Genomic DNA, 16,821 nt, shown 5'->3' on the forward strand with positions numbered 1-16,821 from the left:
ACATATGATTTAGATATAAAGTCAGTGTACATGTAGTTAACATCAAGCCCTGATTACACATTTATAAGTCACAAAGTGTCAATTCCTGATTCAATTATTTACTATATGGATGTCATCCATCACAGAAATGACCTCACTATGACCTCCTTACCCCTTATCTACAAGTTTTTTTCAAGCTCAATAGTTCAGGGGAAATACCTATGTAATAAAACCATTTACCAGTATAGATATTTTATAATATTCAACTGGTGTGACTGGAAACTGATGTTTATTTACCTAATGCTGTATGTTGAGAAGTCGTTCAACTTTTGTATTTTCCAGCATGTATTAAAGACTGATGTCTTCCAACAAAGCCATGGGATATTCTTTGTTGTCCATGTTCTGAGTTTGTTTTGGGGTTTTCCATTGAAATCTAAAAAAATAATTATATTCAGTGTAGGAAATTACATACATTGTATATATATATGGCATTTAAAAGGCCATTCAGTATATTTTGCAAAAACATATAAAATCCTCACATTGATGTACTGAATGAGTAGATGCTTAGTTATGCCAGGTCACACGACCTATACTTGTGAATAATGCCGTACAGATTGATAGTTTGAAATTTTTTTATTTTTTTAGTTAGTTTTTGACTCCCATGTGCGAAGCACAAAATGGGAGTCTTTGCAGTTAGTGTGTCTGTATGTGTGTATGTGTGTATGTGTGTCCGACTGTTCCACTGCTATCTCAAGAACCATATATCGGTTTTTGATGAAACTTGGTGCATAGATGCTCTGGGCCAATGCGCAGATTTGATTAGGTTTTGGTAAAAATCCATGCACGTTAATTACCTAATTTGCATGATAATTAGCTAATTTTTAGCTGTTCTATGACTGTTCCACTGATATCTAAAGAACCACTCATTGGATTTTGATGAAACTTGGTACATAGATGCTCTGAACATATGCGCAGATTTGATTAATTTTTGGTAAAAATCCGTACATATTAATTACCTAATTTGCATGATAATTAGCTATTTTTTAGTGGTTCCATGACTGTTCCACTGATATCTAAACAACCACTCATTGGATTTTGATGAAACTTGGTACATAGATGCTCTGAACTAATGCTAGGTTTTGATTAGTTTTTGGTAATAATCCGTGGATACTAATTACCTAATTTGCATAATGATTAGTCAATTTTCGGTTTTTCCACTGATATCTCAAGTACTAATCATCACATTTCAATGAAACTTGGTACATAGATGTCATACGACACTGCACAGACCTGATAGTTTTTATGGTAATATCAGTACATATTAATTACCTAATTTGCATAATTAATTAATTTTCAGCATTTGATATAAGTAGTTAGCATTACATTTCAATAAAACTTGGTACTTACATACTCAAGGACTATGCAGAGATTGATTGTTTTCGATAAATATTTGTGCATATTAATCACCTAATTTGCATAATTAGTTAATTTTCAGCTTTTCCACGGGTATCTCAAGTACTAATCATCGCATTTCAATGAAACTTGGTACATAGATCCTTTAGGACTATGCAGAGACCTGATTAGTTTTAGGGTAAATAATTGTGCATATTAATTACCTAATTTGCATAATTAATTTTCAGCTTTTCTACTGATATCTAAAGTACTAATCATCATATTTCAATGAATCTAGAATTATGCAGACCCAATTAGTTTCCGGTAAATATTTGTGCATATTAATCACCTAATTTGCATAATTAACCAACTTTCACACTGATATCTCAGGTACTATACATCACATATCAATGAATGTACATGGATGCTGTAGGACAATAGACAGACCTGAATAATTGTGGGTTAAAATCTGTACATATTAATTACCTAATTTGCATAATTAACCAATTTTATTCTTTCACACTGATATCTAAAGTACCGTAAAAACTCCAAAATTTCGACTGGTTTTAAATAATTTGTGTTAGAAATGTGACGTGTTTTTAGAGTCAAAATTAAGGTGCATTTTCGGACGGTCGAATTTTTCAGAATAGAAATCAGCAAAAAAAAATGGGGATGATAGACAGTGTGCTTCATTAGTTTTTAAAAAATGCAATGTCCGTCAATTGACGTAAACTTCCTCATGTTTCACGGTAAAAGCAAAGGTCGTGGCCGAGTTGTAACTCAAAATCTAAACAAAGTCATCAATCAGTGAGTATTATGACAAGCAAAACAAAACATCAAGACGCGGAGAAGAGGTCAGCACAAAACTAATAGGTCAAAAGACAAAGCTGTCTCGTACTACCTAGGAAAACTTGCGAATGTTCGAAGTACAGGTACCCATTGGACAAAAGATACATGGAAGTTTAGCAAACGATCTCCCCGACCCAGTGCAATGTATCCGGTTAGAATCAAAGCTCACGTGTCCCTTATTTGAGCACCGTACCGGTGATTTGAGGGACCAAATTCTGCCGTAAATTCGCCCTTGGATTAAAAAATATAATGGGATTTAAGAAAATAAAATGGAACTTTTAAGGTGTATTTTGGCGTCATTTTTCGGACATTTCAATCAATCCTGCCGGCTAAAATAGAGTCTAAGTTTTACCGTAGTCATTGACGTCTGTCTATTCAAGAGTACACGTGTATGATTTTTATCGTGACTAGCGTGAGCGGGTAAGCTTCCTTTCGAGAATGAGCTGTTATCACTGTGAACAATGTTAAATTATTCTTCAGATGACCAGTTTATTTTTTAAAAACAACTAATTTTTTTATTTAAAAAAAATCATGCCGTTTTCGCATCATCCAGCTTTTTGATTGGTTAATTAGCGATTTGACCTATTTGACCTAAGAGAACATGGCGGATATCCTACAGCATCAAACGTTTATACGAGACCGGAATCATTCGCTTACGATGAAACTAAGTTGACTTTTATTTGTATTTCATAACCATTCAACAAATTTATTTTGTGTACATTATTATAATCACTACTGAGTACAGTAATAATCAACAATTCAGAAACGCAGCATGCCGAGATTTTTGTGTTCGTTTTTATTTGAAACTTCGTTTATTTAGAATATATTTTCGTTACCAATAAAATAAAAATCTCTCAGTCAATCAGAAACCCAGATTCATGCCTTTGAGGAAGGTCCCGTTTGAACGCTCACATCGGTTTCTTTTTCGTTTGGGGGAAAACTAAAACTGGTCGCAATTTTCGAATAAGAATGAGTCGGCAATTTTTAGTGGAGTCGAAAATTTTGAGGTAAATAAAACACCGAAACCCGGCAAATAAATAGGCGGTCAAATTTTTAGAGGGGTCGAAATTTTGGAGTTTTCACGGTGCTAATTATTCCATTTCAATGAAACTTAGTACAAAGATGCTCTAGGACAATGTACAAACCTAATTAGTTTGGGGTAAAAATCTGTTCATATTAATTCCCTAATAAGCATAATAATTCATAATTTTTTGGTTCTAATCACATTTCAATTAAACTTGGAGACATAGATTTTCTGTTACATTGCGCAGACCTCATTAGTTTTACACTCAAATCTGGTCATATTAATTTTCTGATTTGCATAATTAGTTTTCAGCTAAGTAATTTCGAATTATATTTAATGTGTCTCCAATACTCTCAGCACATGGGAGTTCTTTCTCAGCTTTCTTTGATTTAAAAATGTTTTTGTGCCAGGCGACAGTCCCGGACATTGTCTCTCCTGACTTGTTTTTTTATAAGTGAAAATTGCAAGTGCTACCGGTAGTGCTGAAACATAGTGCATTTTTCCACAGAAGTCATATTCATGTTTTGGACTACATGACAAGGCTGTGTGGCCATCTCCCTATCAAATGGCAATAGTTTGAAATTAATAGTCATTCAAACATAAATTAGTCGTTTACTCTATAGCTATGTACGTACGTCGTACCCATGTGCCCAAAAAGGTGTTGATCCCTAAGCCGAAAAAAAGATAATTGTCATTTCGTTCAGAGGTTAGATTGTAACTGGACCCACTAAGATCAAAATAACACCCTCAGTTGATTAATATATTTTCCTAATTATCTCTATGCTTTAAGTCATGAACTGTATACCCAAGCATTTCTACAGTCCCATTTGAAACGTATTTTAGAATATTTTGAAAAACAACAATTTTTTGAAATAAAAAAAATAAAAGAATATTACAGTTTGTAGTCTTGGGAGTCAATGTCAATATTTTTCGTAAGTCTCAGTTCAAAGTCACCAGTTCCATTGCCCTGTTTTACTGTCCCTGAAAAGCAATTAGCATATACCAATATACCATGTGTTTGTCCTTAACTTGAATTGATGGAACCACACTGGGTGAACTGTGCCTTATTGGTATAAGTGAGGTAATTATCTGAAGTATCCCTTTGGTCATGAACTTGGTAATGATAACTTAACAGACTGGTGAACCCTAATTTTAAATTCAGCACTTTGCGGGTATATCAAGTATCTAATGACCAGAACTGAGATCAAATGGGAGGGATGACCAGGGTATTCATTAGGTTTACCCATCTCAAAACTGGGTGGGTGTGGGGAGAAGGAAAGTGGTTTTCTGCAAATATGTTATTTACATTTACTTGACAACATATTTTTTTTAACTCACACTGCCTCTAAATGTTTTACAATATACAGCCATTTTTTTTTGTTCTTGCTGCAAGTTTTTTTTTCACAAAGTCCTCCACCATCTAGCTTTCAAATATGATAAGAAAGAAGATATTGTTATAATTATAGAAGTCATAGTTATTTTGTTAACTTCTGATTTCACTTTATAGTAATTATAAAGGCTGTTTCATTTTTATCTTCAAGTTGGTTTAAGAAATACTGTCAATCATAACATATAGTAGAGCTTAAATTTCAGAAAAGTGACTCTGCATATTTTTAAGCAACCCAGTAAAATATTCACAACTACAACATGTTGAATTCTGTGAGATTCACAAACAATTTATCTAGATGGTAAAATTAAAGCGATTTGCAGTATCCATAGCATAGATAAGGTTATTGACTCTACTATGGACATTCCATCGTCTGTCTTTGCTATTAAACACATAGAATTAGTTTGGTGGTAGGGTCAAATGACAAGAAATTCTTCTGCCTTAACTGTTTGTGAAATTCTTTAAATACTCGAGTCAGTAGATTCCGCGTGTTTCATCTATTAGAATAATTGCTGTTTTAAAATTGTATAATGAAAATAGTATTTATTTCTGTTAAAACTTTTAATGTTATGGTAGTGAAAATAAACATAGAATTTTTGAAATGTGCTTATACATAATTTTTAATAACAATTCATTCCATTATTTCTCAAAAATATAGGGGACCATTCTTAGATTTCAAAATCATACCTCACTGAACTTGATTTTGTTTACAAAAGGGCTGTTATTTTAGAGCTTAGTGCTGTCGGTGAAAATTGAGCCCTTGTCAGCCTACCAATTTAAAAAAAAACAAAAAAAAACCAGTATGTTATTGGTTAGAACTAATGTATTAACTAACAAATTATTGAAAACTCAAGGGGGGAGATAGTGGATTTTGAAAAAGAAAGTCAGTGCAAAGAAAATTTGAAAAAAATATTCAGCAGTGAAAATTGTACACATTCAATAGAAGAGGTTAAAAAAATGTATACCAAATTCATCGAGAAAAAAGGGAAGGAATACAAAATAATTTGCATAGTGGTTGTATTAAACTCCACCCAGAGTTTCTAATGGTTAATCCCTAGGGTTATAGTTTTATGAATTTGTTGATTGATAATACAGTATTGAATTAGAATAATACTTTTAATAAAGTAAATAAAAAGTATATCATTGTACAAAAGCTGAGTAACAAAATTACTGAAAGTTATTTCCAAAATTTTTATTTTTCCTTTATTATGTTAGGTACAGTAAAATATGTGGAAAACTGTTCCATTTACCAAATAGTTTGTGAATTTTTCTTGTGAATGCAAAATTCAACTTTTCTCAAAATAAACCTTTTACAAATTTACAAACAATTTTGATCAAGACCTGTAAACTGGTTCAAAATTCAAAAATACCTGGTTGTCCATAGCAACATATAGTTAATAGAATAATATAATAAATTATTAAAAATTTGTATTAATCCTTTGAGCGTCATTGTCAACTTTTGGCTCCATCTACAAATTTATTTTAAACAGTCCACTCATCCCCACATAAAATCTTTATACAAATTGACAAACTTTTTGATCAAAAAATTAAAGCAATATTGGCCCTGTATGGTCCAAAATAATGATGAAATTTAAGTGAAAACATATATACACTAAATTTTGGGGCAGAAAATAAAAATGACACTCAAAGTCAAAGAGTTAATGTTTAATTATATGGAGTAGACCCTATATTTGCTGTGAACAGAAGGTTTTGTTTATAAATCTACCAGTGCTTACACAAGTGTTTTAGAAAACATGAAAATTACACCAATAATATTTTACTTTATTTTAATAAGCTCCTGTGTCTTTTCAGTAACACATTGCCTGTTGACTTCATTGTTTTCCTTTTATTTTGTGTGAAGGCATTCAGCAAACGATGTTTCAAAACACAAACACAATGCTTTACTTTAAATATATTGACAGACTTGTTTTGCATCATTTTAGTCTCAACAGGCCTTATGCATGACCCCAAAGGGTCACACATCCTGGTACTTTCTTGGTTTACAATAGGCTATTTTCCGCTTCGGTCGAGATCTCGCGAGATGGCTAAAATTGCCTGGCCCACCGGTTGCTAGCCATGTGATACAGGTCAAGCTTTGAATCAAAATACAGTAGCGCTAAATCGTCTAGTGTTGTGCGTCAAATTTCCAAGTGATTTATTGCATCTGTTTCAGGTTTTCGACCATGACTGACTTTGACAGAATGACCGTGCTCAAAAACTTCCTGCGTAAATTCAACGTGTTATCGTCCAACTATAAAAAGTATATTTTTCTTGTGCACGATTTCAGTTTTAGCTCGTGGAAGACCCTGATTTGTTTACGCCGTGATCTCAAAAAATGACGTCGCTTCAAGGCTGCAATTTCATCGATCCTTTGAAATTACCGGGCTACTCTATATTGATTTCAGCAATGTCCCGAATTTAGGTTTGTCCGATATTTTAATGTGCTATCACTGACCGGAAAAAGCTCAGGGCCTACATACTGTGCGACGGGCATGTTCGAATGTAACACCTGTCTGTGTAATGGCATCACATGTCAAAGGCACATACTTCACATTACTGCTACTTTCACCATTACGAGCGTGAACAGCTTTGAATATCGGAAAACGGCCAATATTGCATGATTCACACATTAGTTCATATGGATAACAACAATCTGTCGACACTACATGATAGGCACAAGCATCCATACAAATAACAGGAAACTGTCAATATTGTAAACAACAAGCATGCTTTAAAAATACATAGCTTGAAAATTCTTAACTTTTCGACATAGAAGGGAAGTTGAATAAAACTACAAAAAAACCTGGCAGTATGAGTATTAAATTGTACAAGTATTAAATATTACAATTTAATTTGGTGCTTTGTAATAGAATTAGTTCACTTGCCAACATTCAGGCTTAGCTCTTTGTCAGGAGGCGTATTCCGTAACTTTGTGGCAATATTGTTATCATTAAATGCATAGCTTTTCGCATTTAAATCCTTTTCAAATTCTGAGGTAACAGCAATGTCAGAACTCTTGTTTTAATCGGGATACTAATGATAAGACAATTTAAGATGTACACTTGTGAGTTGTAAATAAAAAAAATAGTCAATCCCATGCTAAACCACGTTTTATTCGGCATCGCTATAAAATACGCGATCATAAAAGTAAAAAAACAAATATTGATGGCATGAAAACAAGCACGATGACCAGTACAACTTGCAAAACAAAGTATCAACAGGTTTCAATGTTTACCAGTGCTTCTTTTGATTGTCGTTCGACGATGTACGTCATCGACTCGAATATACAACGTTCGACACCTCTCGCAATCGCTGTTTTGGGTTTGAATAAGACTCAGAAGGACCCTTTCCCCCACAAAGTGCAGGAAACAAGCGTACATGTACATGTCCTGGATGATTCTGTGTCGACCAAAATTGTCTGCCCAAGAACAGGCACTGATCCATCGATCGCACATACTTTTCAGACTGCGTTTTTGGTTTTAGGAATCGCAAAAAGACAGTATTCATATAATTTTTGTACTGATACGAGAATCACTCTTACATTCGTCGTAAGCGTGCCGTTTGCACCGTTTGACTCCCATTGCGACAGATATTATTTCGAGTTGAAGTTTACAACACGTAGGACAATGTGGTTGCTATCGTATTGAACTGAAAGCTTGACCTGTATCACGTGACTAAATTGGTTGCTAAGGTGCGTAAACCGTGGTCACGCGTGATCTCGCAGCTTGCGAAAAATGGCTTATTAACTACTGTAAAATACTTTGGTTTCGCTTGGTATTAATTTTCGCTATTTTCGCTGAAGGAAGGATTCAATGAAAATAAAATCCATTGAATATTCCTAAATTTTACAGTAAACTCGTCAGAAATCAGTGAAAATAAATTCCATACAAAACACCCAAAAAATCTTTTCAGTGAAAATTAGTCCCAGCTAAAATAAAGTATTTTACAGTATCTTGAAGCTTTGAAGCAATTTATATTCGAGGCTGTATCTATCAACACTGAATCAATAAATTGATCTGTTGGTTAATACTTGAGTGGTACTACTTTATTTACTTGATGAAGTCAATAAAATAAAAAGATTGGGTGTGAGAGTATGAAGCAGAAGTTTGATAGTGTAATCCTTTATGGTGTCAACTTTGGTTTCAAAAACTAGAAATCAGCAAATCAAAGACCTTTTTGTTTTTATGTCTTAGTTTGAAATGACATACAGGTACTGTAATTTTTTAGATTTTAAGTTCATGAATTTGCCAGTAAAATATTGAATTTTATGGTTATTTTACATTTTCACATATATTTAGTAGGTTTTACAAAATTATAACTCAGCAAATATATAATGCATTCACAGTACAGACTGTCTCTGATTGGCTATTCACAGTACAGACTGTCTCTGATTGGCTACTCACAGTACAGACTGTCTCTGATTGGCTACTCACAGTACAGACTGTCTCTGATTGGCTATTCATACTTTACCGTACAGATTTATTGTGCTTAGTCAGGTATTTCCTTTTTGTCTGTATCATGTACTGTGGGCAAAATCCCCATACACACACAATTTATATTTGCAATTGTAGCATAAAATCACTATTATCATAATATTGATAGTCAATGAAAAATGACTTGACCAGAACTTGGTAGTAGCTGTTTACAAACAGTGAGACTAATCTTTTTATGTAAATTCTACATGGGGCTTTAAAGCTGGTATCCTCTCAGTTCGTACTCAATAGTAGTTTATAAATAAATAAACGCTGCTCAGACTGATAAATATGATATATAGAAGATAATATTTGGTAATCGTAGTCCTAAATAACTATTAAAAATAGTTAACTATTAAAAATAGTTAATAGTTATTTAGGACTACGATTACCAAATATTATCTTCTATATATCAGTTTGTACTCAGTGGTGTGCACAACAGTCAAAATCACCATCTTTGTTTATATCAGACCTACTGGTATATCTCACGCATGCATGACACAACAACCACCACAAGTTTAATCACATAACTGAGTTGTTGCTTTCCAGGGTATTATGGAGTAGGGGTCCTAATACTTTATGAAAAAGTTGTGCTTCAGTCAATTCACACATAAATGAAACCGCTGATTTTTTGCTCCACCATACAAGAACAGTTGAATAGACATGAATGATATAAGGAGGAATTAACACAACCTAATTGGCAATGTTTCTGTGGAGAACACTGAACTGTAATTTAGTGTGAAAGGATGTCTACAGCTGTCACCAACCAGTTGGATAAATTTGTTATCAATTAGTGGTAGATTATTGCTTTTGATATACCACCCTGGAAGCTAATGATGTTGCCATGGTGACAGTGTGAGGTATGCCTAGGAGTGCTAGTAATACATGTAGTACTTGTAATGTCTGGATCACAGAGATTTATTTGTAATTCATTACTTACTTGGTACCAAACCAAACTTACTCAGTTGGTATTTAATTTTTTTTCAAAAAGTAAAAGAAACAGTGCAAAAACATTTTGTTCAAAAATAAATGAAAAAAATTATAAAATAAATTTGTGTAAAATACATTATTTCTGCTATTTTCATTGATGATATCAGTGAAAATAAATTCCATACAAAACATCCAAGTCTTTTCAGCGAAAATTAATTCTAGCTAAAATAAAGTATTTTACAGTAAACAGGGGGGAAAATACAGGTAATTTCTTTTCACATAAAACAGGATTGAGTCTCCTTTATGTAGCTACCATTAAGTATATATCCTAGTATTGGTTCAGTTGTCAATTGGTTTTGACTTGTGATTATTGCCTTTGTTGAAGTGAAGCAGCATATTTAATGTATTCTCAATAGTTGAAATCTATCTCAGTCTATCAATGTACAGACCACTTTGCCAATACTTCACTGCTGATGGTAATTTATTACTGTTGTAAATCTGTTTACAACTTTACTGAACAAGCAGCCTTTGAACAAAACTTAGTTTTGATAGAGGTGTATACAATTGCTTTTGAATGCTTGATTGATAAACATGCATTAATGTAACAGTGAAAACTGTATGGTCACACTTACACAATATTAACAAGAATTGTCTGGTTTATTTTCTATATACATATTCAGACTCTACATACAAGTACTTTTTGGGGGATGGGGTTTGGCAAGGTAAAATCTGTATTAGAAGCCGCATCTCTAATATACGTCGCACCCATTCCTTTTGAACAATCGAGAACCAAACATTTACCATTTCTTGTATGTGTAGATGTTCTAATAGAAACCACATCCCCTCTGTTTGCATTGTATCATTTTAATAGAAGCCACAGCTTCTAATACAGATTTTACAATAATACATAAAAACTTTTTGTTGTAATGACAAAAACAAGAACAAGTGACTTTGACGTGATCTTAAGAATTTTAAGAATAATATAGCAATTAGCTGCAGGAATATTATCTTACATCATGTATACGGGATGTCTGTAGAGTATGCAAATCTAAATTGCCAATAAAGTGCGAATACTGGAATTAGACGCAATATATTTTGCAACGCCCCTATAAATGCCAGGATGTGTGACCTGTATAGGTCATGCATAAAACCTACCCCAGAAAATACAAGGATGTGTGACCTTCACGAGTCATGAGTCATGCATAAAACGTACCCCAGAAAATACCAGGATGTGTGACCTTTACGAGTCATTCATAAAACCTACCCCAGAAAATACCAGGATGTGTGACCTTTATGGGTCTTGCAAAAGGCTAATCCCATAATCGATTATAGAAGTTTGCAACAATAAATCCAATTCACCATAGTGTACTCGTACACATGTGTATGCTAATCCAGGACTTAAATCAATCTCTCATTTAATTACTGCCATCAAAGTAAAAGATCTGGTACTTAAGTTGACTCTACTAACCCCATGCGTGTACATGACATGTATGTCAGCTTACGTCATCAACATTCATATAATATTTCAATGAAACTGATACTTGTTTTATGCTAATGAGCCCTTGTCCCATCCCAAGTTGCTCAGTGTGGTGATGGAGTCTCACGGCTGTGTTGTTGCTTTTACCCTATCGTAGTTCTACTTTAGATTTCCCCCTCCCTGAGGCACCGAACGGAAACTTATCCCGAGTTTCACTTATATTCTGATTTTTTTCTGTCATGTTTTAGCCCATACCATGGATGCAGCCTCTATTGTGGAGATTCTCCGATCTCAGAATGCCTATTTGTCAGGTAAGAGCACTCTTAGTTGTTGTAGTGTATCATCTCTATTTAAAGCTTGCATGTAACTTAATACGCCTCCTTCCATTTTTTGTTGAGGCAGACAAACCTTTAAAATAACTTTTTATGTACACTAATGATCACAATACTTTTTAAAAAAAAATTTACTATTACAATTATTTTCTTGCTGTAATAAATAAGTATGTTGACCATAAACCCTCCACTGGAGGGTCTATGTGTTGACTAAGAAAATTTTTAAAATTAACCCAAACTATTTTTGAAGTTATGAAAACTTGTTTTTTATGTTAAATTGATAATATAAGTAAGCAAACATATATAAAAAATTATCTAATATTATTTCTACATACTTAACCAGGCTTTGAAATAGATACCCTGTTTTAGCAAAGTTGTTTTAGTGTCTGAATTATATCTGTATCTAAATTTAGCTCACATAACAACAATTGCCAGAGTATGCGTTTTGCTGAATTGGACATCTTAAGTTAGCAAGCATTACAAGTTAATTAAATTAATTGAACTAACATGCGAATATACAACTGTAAACTGATCAATTTTCACTGCAATGGATTTTTACAATAATTTATAGGACTTTGCCCCAATGAAATTTTCATTGCGACTCCCCTGCCCCAATGAAATGTTCATTGTGACTCACATGCCTCAATGAAATGTTCATTGTGACTCACATGCCCCAATGAATTTTTTTGTGACTCCAATGTCCCAATGAAATGTTCATTGTGACTCACATGCCTCAATGAAATGTTCATTGTGACTCACATGCCTCAATGAAATGTTCATTGTGACTCACATGCCCCAATGAAATGTTAATTGTGACCTGCATGCCCAATGAAATGATCATTGTGACTCGCATGCCTCAATGAAATGATCATTGTGACTCACATGCCCCAATGAAATGTTAATTGTGACTTGCATGCTCCAATGAAATGTTAATTGTGACCTGCATGCCCAATGAAATGATCATTGTGACTCACATGCCCCAATAAAATGTTCATTGTGACTATCATGCCCCAATGAAATGTTCATTGTAACTCACATGCCTCAATGAAATGTTCATTGTGACTCACATGCCCCAATGAATTTTGTTGTGACTCCAATGTCCCAATGAAATGTTCATTGTGACTCACATGCCTCAATGAAATGTTAATTGTGACTTGCATGCTCCAATGAAATGTTAATTGTGACCTGCATGCCCAATGAAATGATCATTGTGACTCACATGCCCCAATGAAATGTTAATTGTGACTTGCATGCTCCAATGAAATGTTAATTGTGACCTGCATGCCCAATGAAATGATCATTGTGACTCACATGCCCCAATAAAATGTTCATTGTGACTATCATGTCCCAATGAAATGTTCATTATGACTCACATGCCTCAATGAAATGTTCATTGTGACTCACATGCCTCAATGAAATGTTCATTGTGACTCACATGCCCCAATGAAATGATCATCGTGACCTGCATGCCCAATGAAATGATCATCGTGACTCACATGCCTCAATGAAATGATCATTGTGACTCACATGCCCCAATGAAATGTTAATTGTGACTTGCATGCTCCAATGAAATGTTAATTGTGACCTGCATGCCCAATGAAATGATCATTGTGACTCACATGCCCCAATAAAATGTTCATTGTGACTATCATGCCCCAATGAAATGTTCATTGTGACTCACATGCCCCAATGAAATGTTCATTGTGACTCACATGCCCCAATGAAATGTTCATTGTGACTCACATGCCCCAATGAAATGTTAATTGTGACCTGCATGCCCAATGAAATGATCATTGTGACTCACATGCCCCAATGAAATGTTCATTGTGACTCACATGCCTCAATGAAATGTTCATTGTGACTCGCATGCCCCAATGAAATGTTAATTGTGACTCACATGCCCCAATGAAATGTTAATTGAGACCTGCATGCCCAATAAATGTTCATTATGACTCACATGCCCCAATGAAATGATCATTGTGATTCCCATGTCTCAATGAAATGTTCATTGTGACTCACATGCCCCAATGAAATGTTTATTGTGACTTGGTTCATTGTGACTCACATGCCTCAATGAAATGTTCACTGGTATTTCATGATTGAAAATGAATTTGTACATGTACCCCCTGAAAGCTTTAGGATGCGACCTTCAGGAGTGAGTCATTCATACATGTGAGGTGTATCAAAACAATATGGTAATTCTACTCGATCTTTCTACCTCATCAATGGTCATCAGACGAGTATTAATTGAAAGAATTTAGCCTCTTGTTTTTCATAAGTGAAACCCAACACAATATCCCACCCAAGAATTTTATTTACAATTGTTCATCCTCTTCAGCTGTGCTGTAACATCCCTTTTGTATTTAACCACCTAATAACTGATTTTGTTTTCCAACATTTAATGTATTTTTTTTCAATTTCTTTTTTAAATTTGGACCTTTTTAATCAACATTTTTGAAAAACATAGTGGTGATGCAGTTTATTTCGTGAAAGATGACAACAGTTTACTGTGGTATTCAAAGGAGTTATTGAATCTGAAAATGGGCAGAAAAAGTAAAATTAGGGAAGTAATTTAATATGTAGTTTTCAATGATATTTTCTGACACACATACATACATAATAGGATTTTGCTTTGTTTCATTATAAACCATGATAGCCACTTGACAAAATCAACTCTGCAGTGGTTTACTTTTAGATCAACAAATAAACTTATTTATAGTCAACAAGACTTCAAGAATCAATGTAAAAACTTTTTAAACTATTACATCAAAAAATTGGTTCAAAATTAAAATGAAGAATGGAAAATCAAAATAAGTGAAAATTCATTGCCTATTAACCCCCCCCCCCCCCTCCCCCCAAACAAATGTGCTTCCTCACCAACTTTCAAAGTCTGTGGTCTAAAATAACCACAATTACTTAATTGGTGACTGTGAAGTCTGTTTATAAAGCTTGTCTAATTGTTTGATTATACAAGGTCAAGTACTATATGATTGATGTTTTCATTATACATAGAACATGTGTTCAAATATAACCTAGACTTGAGGTGAAAGTTAATACCATGAGAACACAAGAGACTTTACTAAAACATGGACTGCCTGCAGGTTGGGTGTTTACATCCATTCATCCATGTACCCTTTACTCCTTTGCTACATTTATTTCCACTCACATTTAACAGAATCAGTAGTATCATTTTTTATTTGTTTCCCAGTCTTTCATGTTGCTCATGTGCTTTTTGTGTGAATTTATTGCTTGTCTTCATGCGAATGAGCTCATGCCTCTTTGAATTCTGAGTACCAAATGCACTCTATTAGAAGTACATACACTTATGTAAGTGTGTCTATGGTCAAAACACGTCATATTTTAATGATCTAGTATATACAATGTAATAGATGCAGCTGTTAGTTTCATGCACTTTTATGGAAATTTGCGTCTAAAATAAGAAACAATAAGGTAAATGAAATATTCAGCCAAATTCATTTTTTTTTGCAACTAAGTGACCATATACCAGAGAACAAACATTTTGTTAGCAAGATTTTAATATTATTATGTATTTTTCTATAATTTCTTTGTTGCACTACTGTAAATTACTATATTTTCGCTATACAATCCAGAAAATATATCCTTTTTCCTATATTTTACATTAAACTCATTAAAAACCAGTGAAAATAAACTTGAAAGTCTTTTCAGTCAAAATTAATTCCAGCTAAATTAAAGTATTTTATAGTATATAAACATAATACTAGTATCTAATTGGCTATAGGTCTTACACGAGTAATTCAAATTTTTAAACATTTTATGGGAAAAAGGATGTTTTATTTTGTTAAAGGTGACACAAGTTGACTTTGTTGTTCAAAAAGGTTAATGGTTAACATCTGCCCTGACCATTAGCTATGTTTGTATAGACTACTGTTAGTTGATGACATCCCCCTGAAATCATATCATTTACTCCATAGTGTATGTTTGCACTAGTCTAATAATGTCAACAAAGTCATTTATTAATGATCAAAATGCCATACTGTTCTCCATAAATAGAATTAGTCAGACTCTTTCTGTCATTTGTAGTGTTTATCATTGATACAGTATGTTACTTTTCAAATTCTCTGACATTGTCTGATCTTTGTAAGCTAGCTGATCAACATTTTCCCATGGTTTGAACTTCTGAGTTGAAAAGCCACCTAATGTCATGTCCAAATCTGAATATTATAGGAAAGTTTTGTATTTTTTGAAGGACACCAATTAAGGCAAACTATTTTGGGTGTCTGGGTACTGTAAAATACTTTATTTTAGCTGGAATTAATTCATTTTCGCTGAAAAAAACATTTTGGGTGTTTTGTAGGGAATTTATTTTCACTGATTTCTGACAAGTTGAATGTAAAATATAGGAAAAAAGATATATTGCTGGATTTTATTTTCACTGAATCATTCCTTCAGCGAAAAAAGCGAAAATTAATTCCAAGTGAAAATAAAGTATTTTACAGTAATTGCTTTTGATGCCTCCTTGAAGTTAAAACACAGAAAGTTTTCTTCTCACTACTTGGAAACAATCAATTTAGTGTTCTTGACAGTATGGAGTTATGTTACATCAATTGAGTGTCTATTATGTAAATGAAAACATTTATATGTAGATATGTGTGGCTTGAATTTTGGCTTTGAGAGGGCTCCCATTTTCAAGACAAAAATTTAAAAAATGGAGTTATCATATAATTCTTTTTACTAACTTGTTATATATTTTATTTTATTTTTCTGTATTGATTAATATTTCGATTGATATATACTGAAAGAAATGTATATTTTTAAAAATGTAGTAAACAATTATTATTATTATTATTATTACGATATTATTATAATAATAGAGACATTAAGATGCACATACGAGAACGGAGCGAGAACGGATACGTCACTGCTTTGTGCATGATCTCCGCGCGAACCAATGACGTCATCGGTTGCCTGGTTGTACGGCAGTCGTTTTGAACGTGATC

General features: G+C 33.4%; 1 protein-coding gene across 1 annotated transcript in view; it reads left to right on the forward strand.

Annotated features, from left to right (window-relative positions):
* LOC146729455 (triple functional domain protein-like) overlaps positions 1-16,821 on the forward strand; it is a 126,403-nt gene that overhangs the window by 7,063 nt on the left and 102,519 nt on the right. Inside the window, exon 3 of the mRNA XM_085495846.1 lies at positions 11,759-11,821. Within this exon, the coding sequence (XP_085351972.1) occupies positions 11,759-11,821 (63 nt within the window). The remainder of the gene's footprint in view (positions 1-11,758; positions 11,822-16,821) is intronic.

This window comes from Saccoglossus kowalevskii, chromosome 22, assembly GCF_978046115.1.
Source record: "Saccoglossus kowalevskii chromosome 22, keSacKowa6.1, whole genome shotgun sequence".
NCBI lineage: Eukaryota > Metazoa > Hemichordata > Enteropneusta > Harrimaniidae > Saccoglossus > Saccoglossus kowalevskii.